The sequence below is a fragment of the Numida meleagris genome, chromosome 9 (genome assembly GCF_002078875.1).
Source record: "Numida meleagris isolate 19003 breed g44 Domestic line chromosome 9, NumMel1.0, whole genome shotgun sequence".
In the NCBI taxonomy this organism is placed as follows: Eukaryota; Metazoa; Chordata; class Aves; order Galliformes; family Numididae; genus Numida; species Numida meleagris.
Genome location: NC_034417.1, coordinates 18,166,735 through 18,182,013, shown reverse-complemented (window position 1 = coordinate 18,182,013; position 15,279 = coordinate 18,166,735). Strand labels below are relative to the sequence as shown.

Here is a 15,279-nt window from a genome sequence, read left to right as displayed (position 1 = left end):
AAGTAATACTTAAGGTTTAAGAATTCAGTGCATGGAGAATAAGGGTAAGCAGACTCTTTCTTTTTTGAAGGACAACTGAAAGGATTCACTACACAGGCTTTAGTCTGGAAGGTAAGATTTATCACATATAAAATCTTTGTCACGTGTGCTTATAATCAGATACAAAGAGTTCTTATTTAAAATAGACAATTTATCTCATTAAAATGACTTCAATTTTAAATATGCTTTTTAAATAAAAAATTGTACAAAGTAACTATAAGCAGAGCATCAACAACGCCATGCGTCAGCTGAAACATCTAATAGAGCCAAGTCCCTGATCTCCTCTAGCAGCTGGTATAAGCTTGCTCCCTTTGTCTGGCAGTATTCCTGATATTCCAGATACTGTTCCTCAATTACTTCGCCTCTTGCTTTTTCTTGGGCACTCTGTGCTTCTGCAGCCTGACTGACTTCTCTGACTAAGTCAGATTTCACCACACCAAAATTCTTCTTGGAAACTTCTGTGGCTGAAGTCTGGTATGGGGTGTTCTTGATTATTTCAAGCTTGATTGTGTCAGCATGGCAGCGGGAAGTCTGCACAAGTATTTTCACCTTGAAAGCAATTTTAAAATTAGTTTATTTCCGACCATGCTATTTCCTTTTACTTTCCTCAAATTAAGTACTCACTGTAATGTGATCAAAGAGGCTTAGTGTAACCGATTCTCCAGTGGTTGTAGTGGAAGTAATTTTATTCTGAAACCGTTGAAGTGATCCAGGCTTCCACTCACAGCTTCTCTCACCTTGACAAGAGAGGACTAAGCCTTCCTTGTTTTTCATGTAAGCAGCACCTTTGATTCCATATCTACAAAAAAAGCAGAGAAGCAGGCGGCATGAGGGTGGAAATTCTTCAAAAACCTTCTCAGTTACCTTGTTAACTTGAAAACCAAAGGAAGTCTAGCTAGGATTATATGAAAGCAAAATAAAAGGGCAAACACTGCAGCCTGATAATCCTGCCTCAGTGACATTTATGTGCGCTGTCAGAAAAGTAACCTCACAGTATATGAGAACAGCATAAGACAGCAGCTGAGGTTTTTCAAAAGCAGCAAAGCAGAAATAGAAGTCGGTAACCCGCTATCTTATGTGTTGGATGGAGCCTGGAGTGCCCAGATAATGGCAGTGTTGCACAAATGTTCAAAAGAAGCTCTCACCCTGCACACGCTACAGTCTGTAGTGAAAGAAAGAAGTGCTGATAATGCATGTTTTTTTTAATTTGAAATGTAAAACTATACTACGTTTTCTGCAGTCATTGTTCTGTCTCAGCAGCCACTTGGGCAAAAAAAAAAAAAATAGCCTTTTGATGTTCTGAAATAAATATACCATGTGGGACAGCCTTACCATTTCTCCATAGCAGTTCCTTTTTCAGAGTTAAAGCATAGAAAGAACACTATGATTTACAGAAAATCTAAAATGCAGTCATCAGTCACTGCCTCCTTTCTCAAGGACCAGAGGTGTCCTCACAGCATTGCAGTAGCAACTGCCTTATTTTTAGTCTCAGCCCAAGCTCTAATCAACTTACCTTGGCACAAAAACAAGCACACCATTTGTTCGAATGGAGTAGATAACCCCATCTGCTATGCAGCGCTCATCTGTTTCTGGGGTTTTATCTTTGAAGTACATGCATTGGAAGAGTTCAGTAGACTGTTTCTGAGCATGCTGGGCTGCCTGCAGGCACCCCCCACAAAAAGAGAAGACAAAAGGACAGATAAATATTCAAAGAAGCCTGTATGGCTTTGATCTTTATATATTTTTTCCATTACTTATTCTCCAACCCCCTGAAAAAAAATAGCTAAAAGGAGTGATTTAATGTAGTACCCAGAAGACACAGTAGAGGGTGGTATTCTCTTCCCCTGGATAGCATGCAAACACAGAGACACACACGGTGATCACCTTACCCTGTTCCTGTTATTAATGTGTCTGCACAATTCCTCAAGATCTTTGTTACTGAATAATTTATCCTTAACGTCCTTAGTGTCCTTCAGAGTTGCTGCCATCAAGAGTCTGTGGACAACTATATCAGCATATCTTCTAATAGGAGAAGTAAAATGAGTGTACTTGTCTAAAGCAAGTCCTGCAAATAAAAAAGAAAACAATGATAAGCAATCAAAGCAATTAACTGCCTCCCCCAGCAGTTCAGGAATAATGGGAATTTCATAAAAATTGAAGTGACCAGATACCATAATGATGAAACTCTTCCTCAGAACAAGAGCCAGTTGAGAAGTACAATGCATTAGACATCGCATGCGTGGCCATAGATCGCAACAGTTTATTTACAATTGGATCCAATGGATCATCTGCTTTATCCAGGGACTCAGCCAATGCTTTGTTTGACCTGTCAAAAAAAAGTGTTCATTCTGAATAAAATTATGTTACCCTGATCATCATAATAGCCTATAGTTAAACTCCTGCAACTTGGAGAACCAAGTAGAGTAAAAGCCACTTTTGTCCTGTACAAAACAAAAGCTGAGCTGGTTATAAATGTGTTCTGTACAGGAGAGCACAAACGATGGAAAGGTGGCTTCCAAACAAAAGGCTCTGCTGCTGCACTGCACGCACTGATGCCCAGAAATGATCTCTCTTTAAGATGAGGCTCACAGCCTTCTCATAGTATCCTGATGAACAGAGTAATTATAAATTATTCTGTATCTTTTAAAATTATATTGCACAGAATTAGCTTCATTTAAACCAAGACTCTTTTACGCTACTGTTACAGGAAGTACAGCGCAAACAACGCTATTACAGACCTTAACCACTACACAGTCACTGAGCAAATTCTCCTTAGATGTATCTAAAAATGGTGCAGCTACTGCCATTTTCTGTCCAGCCAGCAGAAATACAGGCAGCACCTCTTTACAGTGTCATTTTACAAAAAGGATATGGTAAAAAAATTTTAAAAAATGTTAGTGTAGTCTCTATTAACATTGATTTCAGAACAGTAATAGTTTGTAATAATAACATAGTCAAGGAGTTAATTGTTTAACTGATTAAAGTGCTTAAGATAAATAGTAAAAGATACCGTGTGTCTATTGAGAAACCTTTGGCACTGGCACATTCCTGAAGGTCAGTGAAGAATTCCTGTCGTGGTGGCGGATGTTGGCGCAACAAAGCTTGATGAGGAAAGCTTTCTGAAATCTTCTTTGCCACCCAGTGGTTTGCAAGAATCATGCATTCTGCTACAGTCTCGTGTACTTCCAGTGGCTGCTTGGGGATGAGATCATGGATATTTTTTTTATCATCCAATTGCACTCGGATTTCTACCCCTTCTAGTTCCAGAGCACCGCAGCTGTCCCGCTTAGCTCTGATGTGTCGTGCTATATCGGTGAGTTTCGATATTGCCCAAACCAGTTCAGACAATTTCTTCTCTCTCGTTCTTTCATCCAAGTCTTTCAGTTCCAGGATATCATCAACAACACTTGTGTCCCCATCTAATAATCCCTGTGCTACTTCGTAGACTAGCTTGTATGCAGATCGAATGATGGTTTTGTTGTAGCAGACTCTCAGTATTTCGTATGACTCTCTTTCTAGTTCCCACAAGACACTTACAGCATACCTTAAAAATACAAAATCACAATTCTTTAAATAGTTCTGCTTAACATTTTGAGCACATCCAACTGTTGCAAATTCATAGATTTCGTTCTGTGTTAATTTTCTTTCCACATCTGTTTTAAAGCACCATTACACTGGAATAGTTTATTTCACTTTTTATGACTCCCTACTACTTAGATTACAAATAGTAACAAATAATTCAGAGCCCAGGCATACACAATTACTCTGTAACAAGTGATGAAACATTTTTTATTCCTGTGCATCCACAAAGCATGGAACAAAAATTATTTATTTATTTATTTTTATTTTTTTTTACAAATCAGTTAATTGTAATCAGACACAACTGGTAAGGGGAGCCCAAAAGCAGCACTGTCAATCAAAGAGTGGGAGCAGAGCTGCAGAACAGTAAACATCCACTTTGTTCTCAGCAGCAGTACTGAGTTAAGCCCTATAAAACTGAACAAGGAGAGGAATGACAGCTGGATACTTAACATTTACTGTTAACTCTCACTGAGAAAGTCATCAACATGAACAAGCATTCATGGTAAGTGCTGCTGTCTGAAGATCTCAACAGAGCTACCACGGGTAGGAAACCTTGCTTTTGCATCAGAATTATTCTGCCAGTAGTTAATTTCATCAAATAATCAATCAGATGGATTGTCAGAATCAAACAATGCTTCAGTGCATATGTGTGTTTGGGCAAGATAAAGGATTACAAAGCATTCACCTCATCTAAATAATGTAGCATTGAAAGCTATTTTTAAGTATAAGTTATTCTTTCAGTTGAAGATTTGGAAATGCAAAACATGGATATAACTATTAAACAGATACAGGTAGCGATAACTAAATTATCTGCAACAACTTCTTTCCTCAGATATGTTGCAAAATCTTACCTATCAACTCCACTAAGAAGAGAGCATATGTCAGCACTCAGGACGGAGGGCAGCATGTCGTAACGACGATCCGCTAAATAGTAAGTTGTGGCCCTGAAGAATAAAACACATTTACTGTTCTTCTCACCATGACTCACAGCTGTTTATCTCCTGGGCAGTTTGCAGTATAACTACAGCATCAGCCACACAAGACACATAGCATGGTTTGTTATTCTTAAGGTTATTTGTACACAGCAGACAGGTACAGTACTGAAGTCAAATTATTTAAAGATTTCTCCAGAACAAGCCTAAGTTTGCTTTGCTCTTTATCTCCAGCTTCCATTAACAAAAGAGCTAGGGCTGTATAAAATATGCTCATGTCATGGTGATAGCAAACATCTCTCTTGGATATTGTTTACATTTCTTTGCACCTACAAAGAACAATACATTGCATAAAGTGATTCAGAAGTTCAAGCTCCAAACAGCAGTAATAACAGAAAAGAACACAGCGTATCTGGCATGTTAAAACACATGATCAAATAGTGAAAGTAGAACTTTTTCAAAAGAACTAATATAACTTCTCTCAATGTTTCTGTAGGGCGGCATCATGAACTTCCAAGCTCCATGCATTCTGTACTTTTAGAAAATACATTACCTTGCTCTTGCCTCAACATCGGTGTAAGAATTTGCTGCCACAAAATAGGTTACATCTGCAATGTGGACACCCAGCTCCAGATTCCCATTAGGCAGAGTTCTAACAGACAGTGCATCATCCACATCTTCGCAACCTTTTGGGTCAATGCTGAATATCAAGTGTGTATCTCTCAAGTTGAGGCGGTTTTTTTCCTCCTCTGGATTCACTTTCCATGGATTCTTGGAAGAACTCACAGGCATTTCATTCATCTGTACAAGATATTATTGAAGGACATACAGTTATAGCCTTCCTAAAAAAAGAAGCCAGCAAATTAGATTTAATTTGCTTTTCTTTTTCTAATCTGCTAATAGTTTTGTGTTGGTAAGCGTTTTTGATCCCTGACAAATTCCTCTTTCCTTACATTTTCCAAGTCGGATCAGGAAACAAAATCTGGAAGAATGCTACAACTGATACTACTGTAGTGATAGTGTAGCTCTGGCAAACAAACACTGTGTACTGTTTCTTACATTCTTTTATTTTTTTGTTCAATTAATTGTAGGTACAATCAAAACACTTCTGTGAGAGCTGGCTCCTGCTCTGGTTGGCTTAAATCTTTTTGTTTTCAATGATTTCAACAAGTCTCAGCCTTCAGGATCAGTAGTATAAACACATTTAAAGACCATAATATCTTAAAAGTCTACATCAAATTAGAATTAAAAATTTTAATTCTCTCCTGTTAATGAACAGGTTATCTTAAAATCCCTCTTGACTTGAGAATCTATATTATCTCTAGAACCAATGCCTTCCAAATCTAATTCCAGTAAATAGTTTTCATTTTTCAAAAGTACATTGGCCAGTAATGTGCTCAGCTCAAGAGGGCACCCCTCTTTAAGGAACATGAGCCTGGAAGCGAACAGGAAACAATGCACCTCATCATAAAGACTAACCTGAATTTCTGAGAAGGGAGCAACAGAAATGCTGTTCTCCACCAGAATAGCTGCTATTTCCCCTTCGAGATCTCCAATTCTTCCTAAAACTCTCACAAAGTGTCCATTTGGATATACAGAAGTTGATTCCCAAGAATCAATGCGCACAACAACTCTGTACTCCTGCAACAATACAATTCTTCTGTTAGAACAGCCATCTGCTCCTGACAAGCAATCAACATAAACACTTTTCAGGGGCAAACAACATAATCTGAAGCGACTGAGAGACTGACAACTCTGAACATTTTAACAGGAAAAATAAACCCACAATGAGAAGCATGTAGATACTTTGACATTTCTTTACTAACTGTGATTAATTTGGGGTCAGTGGATAGAGAATCTCTATCTCAAGATATATTTAGAAGTACTTAGCATTACAAAGTAAAGCAGCTAGGAATGAACAAAGAGCAAAGATCTGTCTTGTCTTTCTCCAGCAGTGGCAGGTCAATCATTGCAATTTGTTATCAACTTACTGAAAAGCCCTTGTCTGTACTTTCACCAAAGTTATAGTCAGTGATCCAATAAAGGCATAAGGGCTCTTAGTATGAACCTTAATTTATCATTAAACAAAACACAAAACCCATTAACCCAGAGTACCTGGACTGTGGCTCAAATTCAGAACTTGAATACACTTTACTACCTGAAGGTGACCCAGTTCTGACAGGAACTGAACACACTTCTTTATGTTGAACTTGAATGGCTTTTACAAACTGAACTTCATTCATCATCCTCTACTTGTCTTTTTGCCTTGGAAAACATCATCAGAGCATATGACACCCACCCAATTTTGTGCAAATACAGAATAGAGAAACACTTCTTTCAAATTACCTGTAGTGCTTCTGCTTGCTGGGTACTGATCCGGATTTTGGGAATTCTGTAGTCCCAAGGTGTTACAAGGATTTTCTGAGCATTTCTGCCTTGGGACTGGCTCTCTTCTCTAGAGGGGAAAGTGACCACATAATCCCTCCAGTTCTTTTGAATGATTCCAACAACTTTACCTTTTAACAAGGAACATTTTCACATAAGTTTCCATGGTACAGAATGCTAGATTGTAATGGGAGCTGGATACTTCTCCACTTATTTATTAAAAATCTTTATCATTAATTGTTATTTAAATCAAGGACTCATAAGGATGTTGTTATCTTTCTGTATCATCAACAGTGAGAGCACAGGACACGAGTGCACACACTGTAAATTGGTCTGTCTCAGAATGCCAGTTAGTCTCTTGTAGAGCTGTGAAGAATGACAGTGCATGTTTGGGTAGCAAAGTATTTGAGATTTAATCCTCTAGGCCAAGATCATCTTAGCCAGCAGCTTTCTCAACTAGAGTCAGTCTCCTCATTCAAGAAATCTGAACCCCAAATGTCTTCTGTAGTAATGCTGGAGTTCAGGCTAACATTACCATCCACTGTCAGCCTTTGCAAACATCTTAGCGTTGTAGTATTCCTGTTTTCAGTCAACTGTAACTTTATCAAATTAAATATTTAAATTCAATAAATGTAAAATTCAATACTTTAGGAATTAAACTAGAATAAATCAACTATTTCTGAAAATAAAATTAAAGAATGGAATTTCACATATAGTAAAAAAATCCAGTGGCTTTATTTCAGGGCTGTATTAGAATGCTTTAATTTGGCATTAGCACTTGGAATTTAGTACAGAATGATCAATGCAACAAAGAAAGAAATCCAAGCAAAAGGACTATATAATGAGGACTGTGACACAGATCAGACCAAGGAAGTGAGGTAATCTTAATAAAACATTGTATCATTTGATCTCCTTTACCTGTGGGCATGGGATCACCAGTGGTGTCTGCAGGTGCTTTATCTTCAGTCTCGTTTTCACAAAGGGCAACAGTCCTTCCTTTCCATTCATGGGAAGGGAGTAATTCCACAGCTACCACATCACCATGGATTGCACGATTTCGAGCTCTGGCCCCGTAAATAAGGATGTCACTTTGAAGTTCTACATTGAAAATAAAAAATAAATAGAGCTACTAATTCCTCCACCACCATTGGCAGCATTCTGCTGAAATAACAGTTTATAGAAAAGTACATTTGCAGTATGACTTCTTCCAAAAGAGAGTACTGGCAAGTAATTAATATTGCAAGGAAATTAAAACCTTTCCCTCATTTCTTAGAAGAAGAGATATTAAGCAATTTTCTAAGTAAACTCTTAGATACAAAGCAGCATAGGCTAAGATGGTTTCATTGTTCTTAGGCAGCAGGTTTAAAAACACACTGAGCAGTTAAACTGTGGAATCAACTGCCACAGAACTCTGGGCAGGATCTAGAATTAAACAAGCTTTCTTGTATACTGAAAAGTGACTGGGCTGTAGGGTCTGTTGCAGGAACATTTCAAAGTATTTATTAGTGTAAACTGGGACAATACAGCTGTGGAAGGACATTGTGCTGTTCTTTAAAAGGTATTTATTACTAACTCATACCAGAAAGACAATACTGGTGATCTGATCCAAAAGGCATTTTTCCTGTACGTTCACAGTGACCAGCTCGCTAATCCTGCCCACACCTAAGCAAATGCTTATCTCAACAAATGAGTGCCATCTGAAGTTTGACTGAAGCACAAAGATAACAATTTGCATCAGCATTCAACTTTGGAAAAGGTCTAGAGAAACCTGCTAGCAGGACAAGAGTCCAAAACATGGCAGAAGGTACTAAGAATAGGGGACATACAGTGTATTGTTTTCTCAGAAGGCTCAGCCTCTAGATTAACTTCCATCCTCCTTTCTGGCCCATGAAAAGAAAATGCAAGCATTACAGTATCTTAGCTTTCATCTTGTTTAACAACTGAACAGCTAGATATACACAGCTACATGGATTCGTGTGAGAAGTGCAGGCAGTGTCAAGAAGTCACTGAATGCTTTCTTTGTCTTTTCACCTGTTTCTTTGCTGCCAAATCCCTGAAGTCGAACAAAAGCTTCCAGTTGTGCTCGGTGCTTATTGACATTCAGTGTACCCTAAAAGTAATAAACCAGTAAAAAGAATGAAAGAGTCACATCTCTAAGAAGCCAACTTGAAGTAAAACAAAAATGTGGTTTTACAATTATTTTTAAATAAACTTGTAGTTTTTATTTATATTTAGGTCGTTTTGGTCATAACTGTTTTCTCTACAGAGAGAGAAAGTACAACACAGACCTTGAAGTACTCACTTCTATAAAAGAAGCACAAATTCTTTAAAAAGCTCATTTTTAAGCTGGTGAAGGACCTTTTATTCAAAGCACAGGCAGTGTAAGATTACTTTTACTGCCTACTCTAATGCTGGAGATTCAATATTAAGGAAGAAAGAAAACTCAACTCTATTTTTTCACATTCAATTTTCACCTTGCTGGCAAAATTGTCAAGCAAAGAACAAATTACTGCCTCTAGTTCTTTAAATCATTTTTTAAGAAAAGGACACTGAGCCACTAACAATCCAAATAAAAGCCCTGAGCAGCCATGAAACTCTATATTAATTCCACTGACTGAGATATAGGCTGTGAGGAAATTCATGAAGAAATGCTGCCCTTATACAGCACTATTTATATTTCAGAATTAGATAGAGTTGCTACACATCATACCTAGTTCCTCAACTTACAAGAATATCAAAAGTCAACCTGGAGGAAGATTCCCAATAACAAATTTTCCTTTCTCCTTCTCCATCTGTTCACAATATGAAGTATGGGAAATATTTTGAGAATCCGAATCCCTTCCATCCTCTTACTCTTGCCTGCCAGAGTAACTTTATTTCCCTCTTCCCACTACATCCACGTTTCTCCATCTAATCAGTCTAATTCAGGCAACTAAAAGAACAAAGCACAAGACTGCACTGTTCTGTGTATGATCTCTAAATGGCAATTTACCTGTATATACCTCCCAGATTTGATCCCAGCCTCCAATACTTCCATGGGTAAGTGTTCAGGATATTCTTTTCCATTGTTCTCCTGGCTTTCAATCTCCCTTTCACGCCGAGCTTGAAGTATTGAGTCAAAGAGTTCATGGGCAGCCTTTAAGTCAGGCCAAAAGTTATCCAAGTAATTCTGTATGCACATACAGGGGCGAAAATGAAAGGATTTAGAGGTCACTGCTCTTTTAATAATGCTTCATTTGGAATGCTTATGATGGACAAGGCCTGTCTCATGTGCTACACTCAAACTGCATTTCCAACTGGTAACTATGTGTCTGCTCTAAACACCACTGATTGTTCCAGATTCATCCTGATTCATATGGTAAATAAAACTAAAGGGGATGCGACTGTTAGGAGAGCATCCTAGACTAGAGATTCACAAACATCTACTAGCGATATAGCCCATCCAAGCTACACGCTGCTTGTAGAATGCCACAGCTAAATCATCAAACAACAACCCGCTGGTATTTTTCATTTTTTGTATGATTTTCTGTGCTACATTTGAACTAATTTCCATTGCCTCATAGAAATAAAACACAGATATAATCATTTCTATATAACCTTAAGGTAAACCACATTGGTTTTACTCAATGTCCTATCACAGCAAAACATAAACCTGCCATTCACGTGTCCTGCTGAATACAAGCAGTAAATAAATGAAGAATAAATTACCTTCTCAAACATCAGCGTATCCTAAATTTGCCTACATTGGCTAACATACAGTGTCTGAAGAATCCTGATGGACGTTTAGGTTACTTCTGTTTATGGACTGTTTGCACTACAGATTCAGACAGCTGGTTGAGATAACCAATTATTGGCTGTCAGCGCCAAATTCTCAAACAAACAACAATAAAAAGGGCTGCTGTTCTTCTTCTCATTTCTCCGTTTCGCTCACTCACTATTTTTGATGACACTACCATGAGAAGAGATCTTTGCTTTCTTTCATAAATGTAGTTGTGAGATAGCACTGTAGCATTTTTACATGTAAACTCTGAAATGATTTGCATTGTACATTCAGCTTTAAAGTACTTGTTTGGTCATTCTGATGAATGACAAAGGCAACCTCCAAAGGCACTTTACCTTGAAGGAAATCACAAACACTCCTCCTGTCTCATTTCCATACTGCCTGATAGCATCTTCATCTTCTGTTACCATAACAACCGGCATCTGACCCAAGCAATGATTATAATACCAAACTGCTGCACTGTAAATACTCCTAGAAAAAAACAAAGTTTGAAATACAATTTCTGGAATATCTCATTTGCTATTTGCAAGACGTTTGCAGACTTTGTATAAATTACACTTTGGTTTTACACGCATACTTTTGATATACATGCACCAAACTACATAATCTTTGTATCTGGAAAAGAAATTATGTGCCATATATGAGCACTGAGAAGACATAGAAAAAGGAAGTGCTTCTTTCTCAGCACATCTGCATGTGCCACAGCTGCAACATAACATATTACTCCCGAGTGAAAGTGTGTAAAAATGTAGTTAGATCTAGTTAAATCTAGTTCAGTGGGCTAAACAAGCTACGAGACATTACATCTAACAGGACCTGAAGTATGCTCGATCTATTTATTATGCTAAAGCAAACTTTAAAATAGCTGTCCAACTTGAAAATGATCCAAGGGTGGTTGTTTTTAGCATTATTAGATTTTTGTCTATTTTCCTATTGAAACAATGTTAATACTTTCTTAATCACAAAAGGACAATCTAAACTCTGACAATTATTGCGAACTGTTTTAGACCTAAGCAGCGCAAAAGAAAATGAACTCTCTAAATACAACATCATGATGTTATCCAGTGCAGTGCTATATAAGTTAAAGCAAACCTGGTCTGCCACTTCTCCATGGATTCTCCCTTCTCTCTTGAGCAGTAAGAATTCTGGTGGAACTCATTAGCAAACACCGTACAATCGTGACGAGCGTCCTTTACGAGATTTCGCAACTTGTTGTACTGTCTGGAAAATGAAAAAGGTCAGTATCATCCTGTGTTTTATTTTGATAACGCTGATTTATTTCCATCTGAAAATATAGCTGAAAAACTCAAGGAAAACTATGGTCACACACAATGAAATGCATGTATTAAATTCCACCACTGATGATAAAACCTAAAAAATCATCTGTAAGCCACCTTTTCTAATTGCATTACAAATGATTCTGATTCTTAAACATATCTGTTTTCTGAACCCCCCCCCTCCAAACATTATAAGTGTTCAGGAACTTGTATTATTTCAGGGGCAAGATGCTTTGCCAATACATAGGTTAATGTCTGGTAAGGTACGTGCCATGTAACAGCATTGACTGGTCCTCAAAGATGAGCGCTCAATCCATAACACAGCAGGAACAAGAAGGTGTGCAAAATCTAGTTGTGGCATACAACACATTGTCACTGCAAAGTGTCCTTAATTCCTGTCACAAGCCATCTGATTAATTAATAATGTTACAGGTTTAACAATGCCACTATCAAGCAAACAGCGTGACAGGCATTGATGTCTATGGATCACCAAGGATCACATTTCTTTCCCTTCTGTAAAATTATATAAATACACTTGAAAGACCTGAACACAATTTAAACACAGCATTTTTCTGATTTTGGGTAACTGCTTAAACATTTATTGTACAAAGTCAATATGTTACTTCAATCTACAGTAAAAAAAACAAGTTGTTACAGGATAAGTACCTGCGACCTTTTTGATGTTGCACAGCTTGACATGCTGTCTGCATGAAAATAATACCTCTCAGCTCTGGAAACTCAAGAATCTCAAGGTAGTCTTGAACAACCTTCCAGTCTGGGACAACATAATGAGTCACATCGTCCGATAACAATTTGCCATCTAAAATATAATGCAGAGTTTAAAGGTTTAAACTTTCAGTCACAATACTGCTTTCTTGAAAATATCTTTAAGTGCTGGGAAATCAGAGTTGTCTATTTTCAAAGGCATACATATGTGTTTTTCTGATGAACAAAGCTACCATGACTACTGTGGTACAATTCTGTGTCACAATCTCCGCAGTTTGTGACAGTGCCCTTTTGTTATCCACCAGTGCCAAAATGCAGTGTGAATTCTATCCAAAGGAGTGGAAAGCATCCAGCTTCATTGTGAAAACGATGCCACTTGAAGAGTGCGTGTAACATTCCTTTTTTTTTCCTCTCTGCTTCAACATGATAAGAGAAACAGAAAATCTTTTCATGGAATCGTTCAAAAGGCGTACTGCTTCCACAGATCTCTCTATTCAACACCATCCATTTACAGCAGGCTCTTTTCCTACATCTTTACATAAAAGAATATGGATAAAAGAAGGCGTTCTCAAAGAGAAAAGGTTCAAACTTGATCTATAATCATCGACAATTTTCTCCAAAGAAACTCCATCCCTTATGCATACGCCATCAAAAGATTACAACCAACCCACCACTGATTAAATCTTAAAATGTCACCTCAAATTAATTAATTACTGAAGTTTTGAGGGGGTAGGCATTAACTGCTATATTTGCTGATTTATCCGTTATGATATTATAAAAACCGAACTTTTGTAATTACCACAGGGCAGGGAAATTGTATCTAATAAAACCACATAGATCCTGACGTGTCAGGTTATTTTCATGTATGTCTTTGATACTGTCACAGGACCATCAATCAGCTGTTAGCAGCAGATGCATGAATCCAGCAGGCACAGTCCTGTGCACAGTACCAAGACTACACCTCACACTGAAGGTGTAGAACGGATGATGGCAGACTGCATATAAGAAAGCTAATATTTATTAATTCAGAAGAGCATTAAAACATCACTCAGAGTTATGTAATCTGCTCACGTTAAGCTACCCTTGCCTAACCCATACATTTAGAGCAGAATAACTTCTAAGCAGGAGCAGCATGCCATTAAAAGTATCTCTAGGTGTGATTATGCAGGCAGTCTCTGCAGAGGAGGAAAGTTTGCTGAGCACAGCCTGCAGTGAGGAATGAACAGAAACGTTCACCTTGCCTCTGAGTTACCTGGAATAACCGCAAAGGGACATATTCTGACACTCATCTACAGCACCATTTACATTCAAGCCCAGAAGAGAAGTTGGTCATGGGGAGAGGGGTGAGACTTCGGTATGTGTCTGTAACTTATCCTTGGGGAATTCATAGCCAAAAGCAATGCACATCTCTATGGCACTCAGATCCACGAGGGAGCAGTGACTAACTTGCCCCAACATCCCAGCTGGCAGTAGGACGCTGTGCTACCTTCTGCACACACGTGCAGCAGGCACAGAGAACTGAAGTGACAACACTGACGGCAACTGCAGCTCAGAGGGAAGAACTGAAATTATGAACCTTTTGTTTTAAGCAAACAGAGAGTTCAGTTGACTTAAGTATGCAATTTACCAAGCGAATTATTTGTCGTATAAATTGTGCTATCTAACAGCAATCAAAAAAACCCTCAAATATCAACCAAAAGTCTCAGGATGATCTACGATGCACTCAGCAGCACCTCAGTTCCTAACAGCTCTGTCACAGAAGGTGAAGCTGTTCCGTGCCTGGAACAGGAGACAGAACACAAGCAACCGTGCTCCGTTACGGAACAGAAATAATGCTGGCAAAACTGTAACTGCTGATGCAGAATTACAGCTGCTTCCCGATGACGGCTTGGCCCCGCTGTAAGCTCACGTAACAGACAGGCACAGGATTGATTTCATCCTATAATCACCACCACGCAGAAATTAACACGCTTTTAGACAACCTTCTAAGGAAAGAAAGCGTGAAGCAAAGTTTAGCTGTTTACAGCGAAATCCTTTACCAACCAACACCTCCTTTCGGTTCCTTTTTTTTTTTTTTTTTTTTCTTAATATCTCGCACGATGTTGCCTCGACTGAGTACCTTCGCTACGCTCCTCGGTGCCTCCCGTCATCTCCCATCGCCGTGCGTTACCGCTTCACGCCGCCGCTCAGCCCCGCCGCGGCCCGGAGCCCCGCACCCATCACCCCGCTCTGCCCCCGCCGGGGGGACCCTCCCCACCCACCTCAGCCGAAGGATCGCACCCGACTTCGGCCTAACTCTGCGCGCACCGCCCCAGCCCCTCCCTCACCGAGCAGCCCGCCTCGCCCGGCCTGTTCCCCTCGGCCCGCTCACCTCGCGGACAGCCGGCCCGGCACAGCGCGCTGCGGCACGGCACGTCGGGTCGGAGGTAGTGCTCCCGCACCACGCGCACCGAGCGGCCCTGCTGGCTCCGCAGCTGCAGCACTTTCTCCGTGCGGAGCATTTGGACGGCGGCAAACAGCGCCGGAACGCCGCGCGACCAGGCCCCGCGCTCCCGGG

The 15,279-nt window shown here is 39.2% G+C and overlaps 2 protein-coding genes across 3 annotated transcripts in view; one reads left to right on the top strand and one right to left on the bottom strand.

Annotated features, from left to right (window-relative positions):
- On the bottom strand, positions 268-15,257 carry DIS3L (DIS3 like exosome 3'-5' exoribonuclease). Its single transcript, XM_021407900.1, has 17 exons — positions 15,094-15,257; positions 12,663-12,816; positions 11,812-11,940; positions 11,055-11,190; positions 9,931-10,107; positions 8,970-9,048; positions 7,857-8,036; positions 6,900-7,069; positions 6,033-6,194; positions 5,107-5,354; positions 4,473-4,565; positions 3,050-3,583; positions 2,211-2,365; positions 1,929-2,104; positions 1,553-1,698; positions 664-838; positions 268-588 (listed from the first exon to the last, which is right to left on the bottom strand). Exons 1-17 carry the CDS (start codon positions 15,221-15,223, stop codon positions 268-270), a joined length of 3,165 nt encoding a protein of 1,054 aa, XP_021263575.1. The 5' UTR covers positions 15,224-15,257.
- MEGF11 (multiple EGF like domains 11) overlaps positions 12,823-15,279 on the top strand; it is a 280,422-nt gene continuing 277,965 nt past the window's right edge. For both annotated transcript variants that reach the window (XM_021407912.1, XM_021407917.1), the window contains exon 1: positions 12,823-14,621. The gene's annotated coding sequence lies outside the window, so the exon portion shown is untranslated. The remainder of the gene's footprint in view (positions 14,622-15,279) is intronic.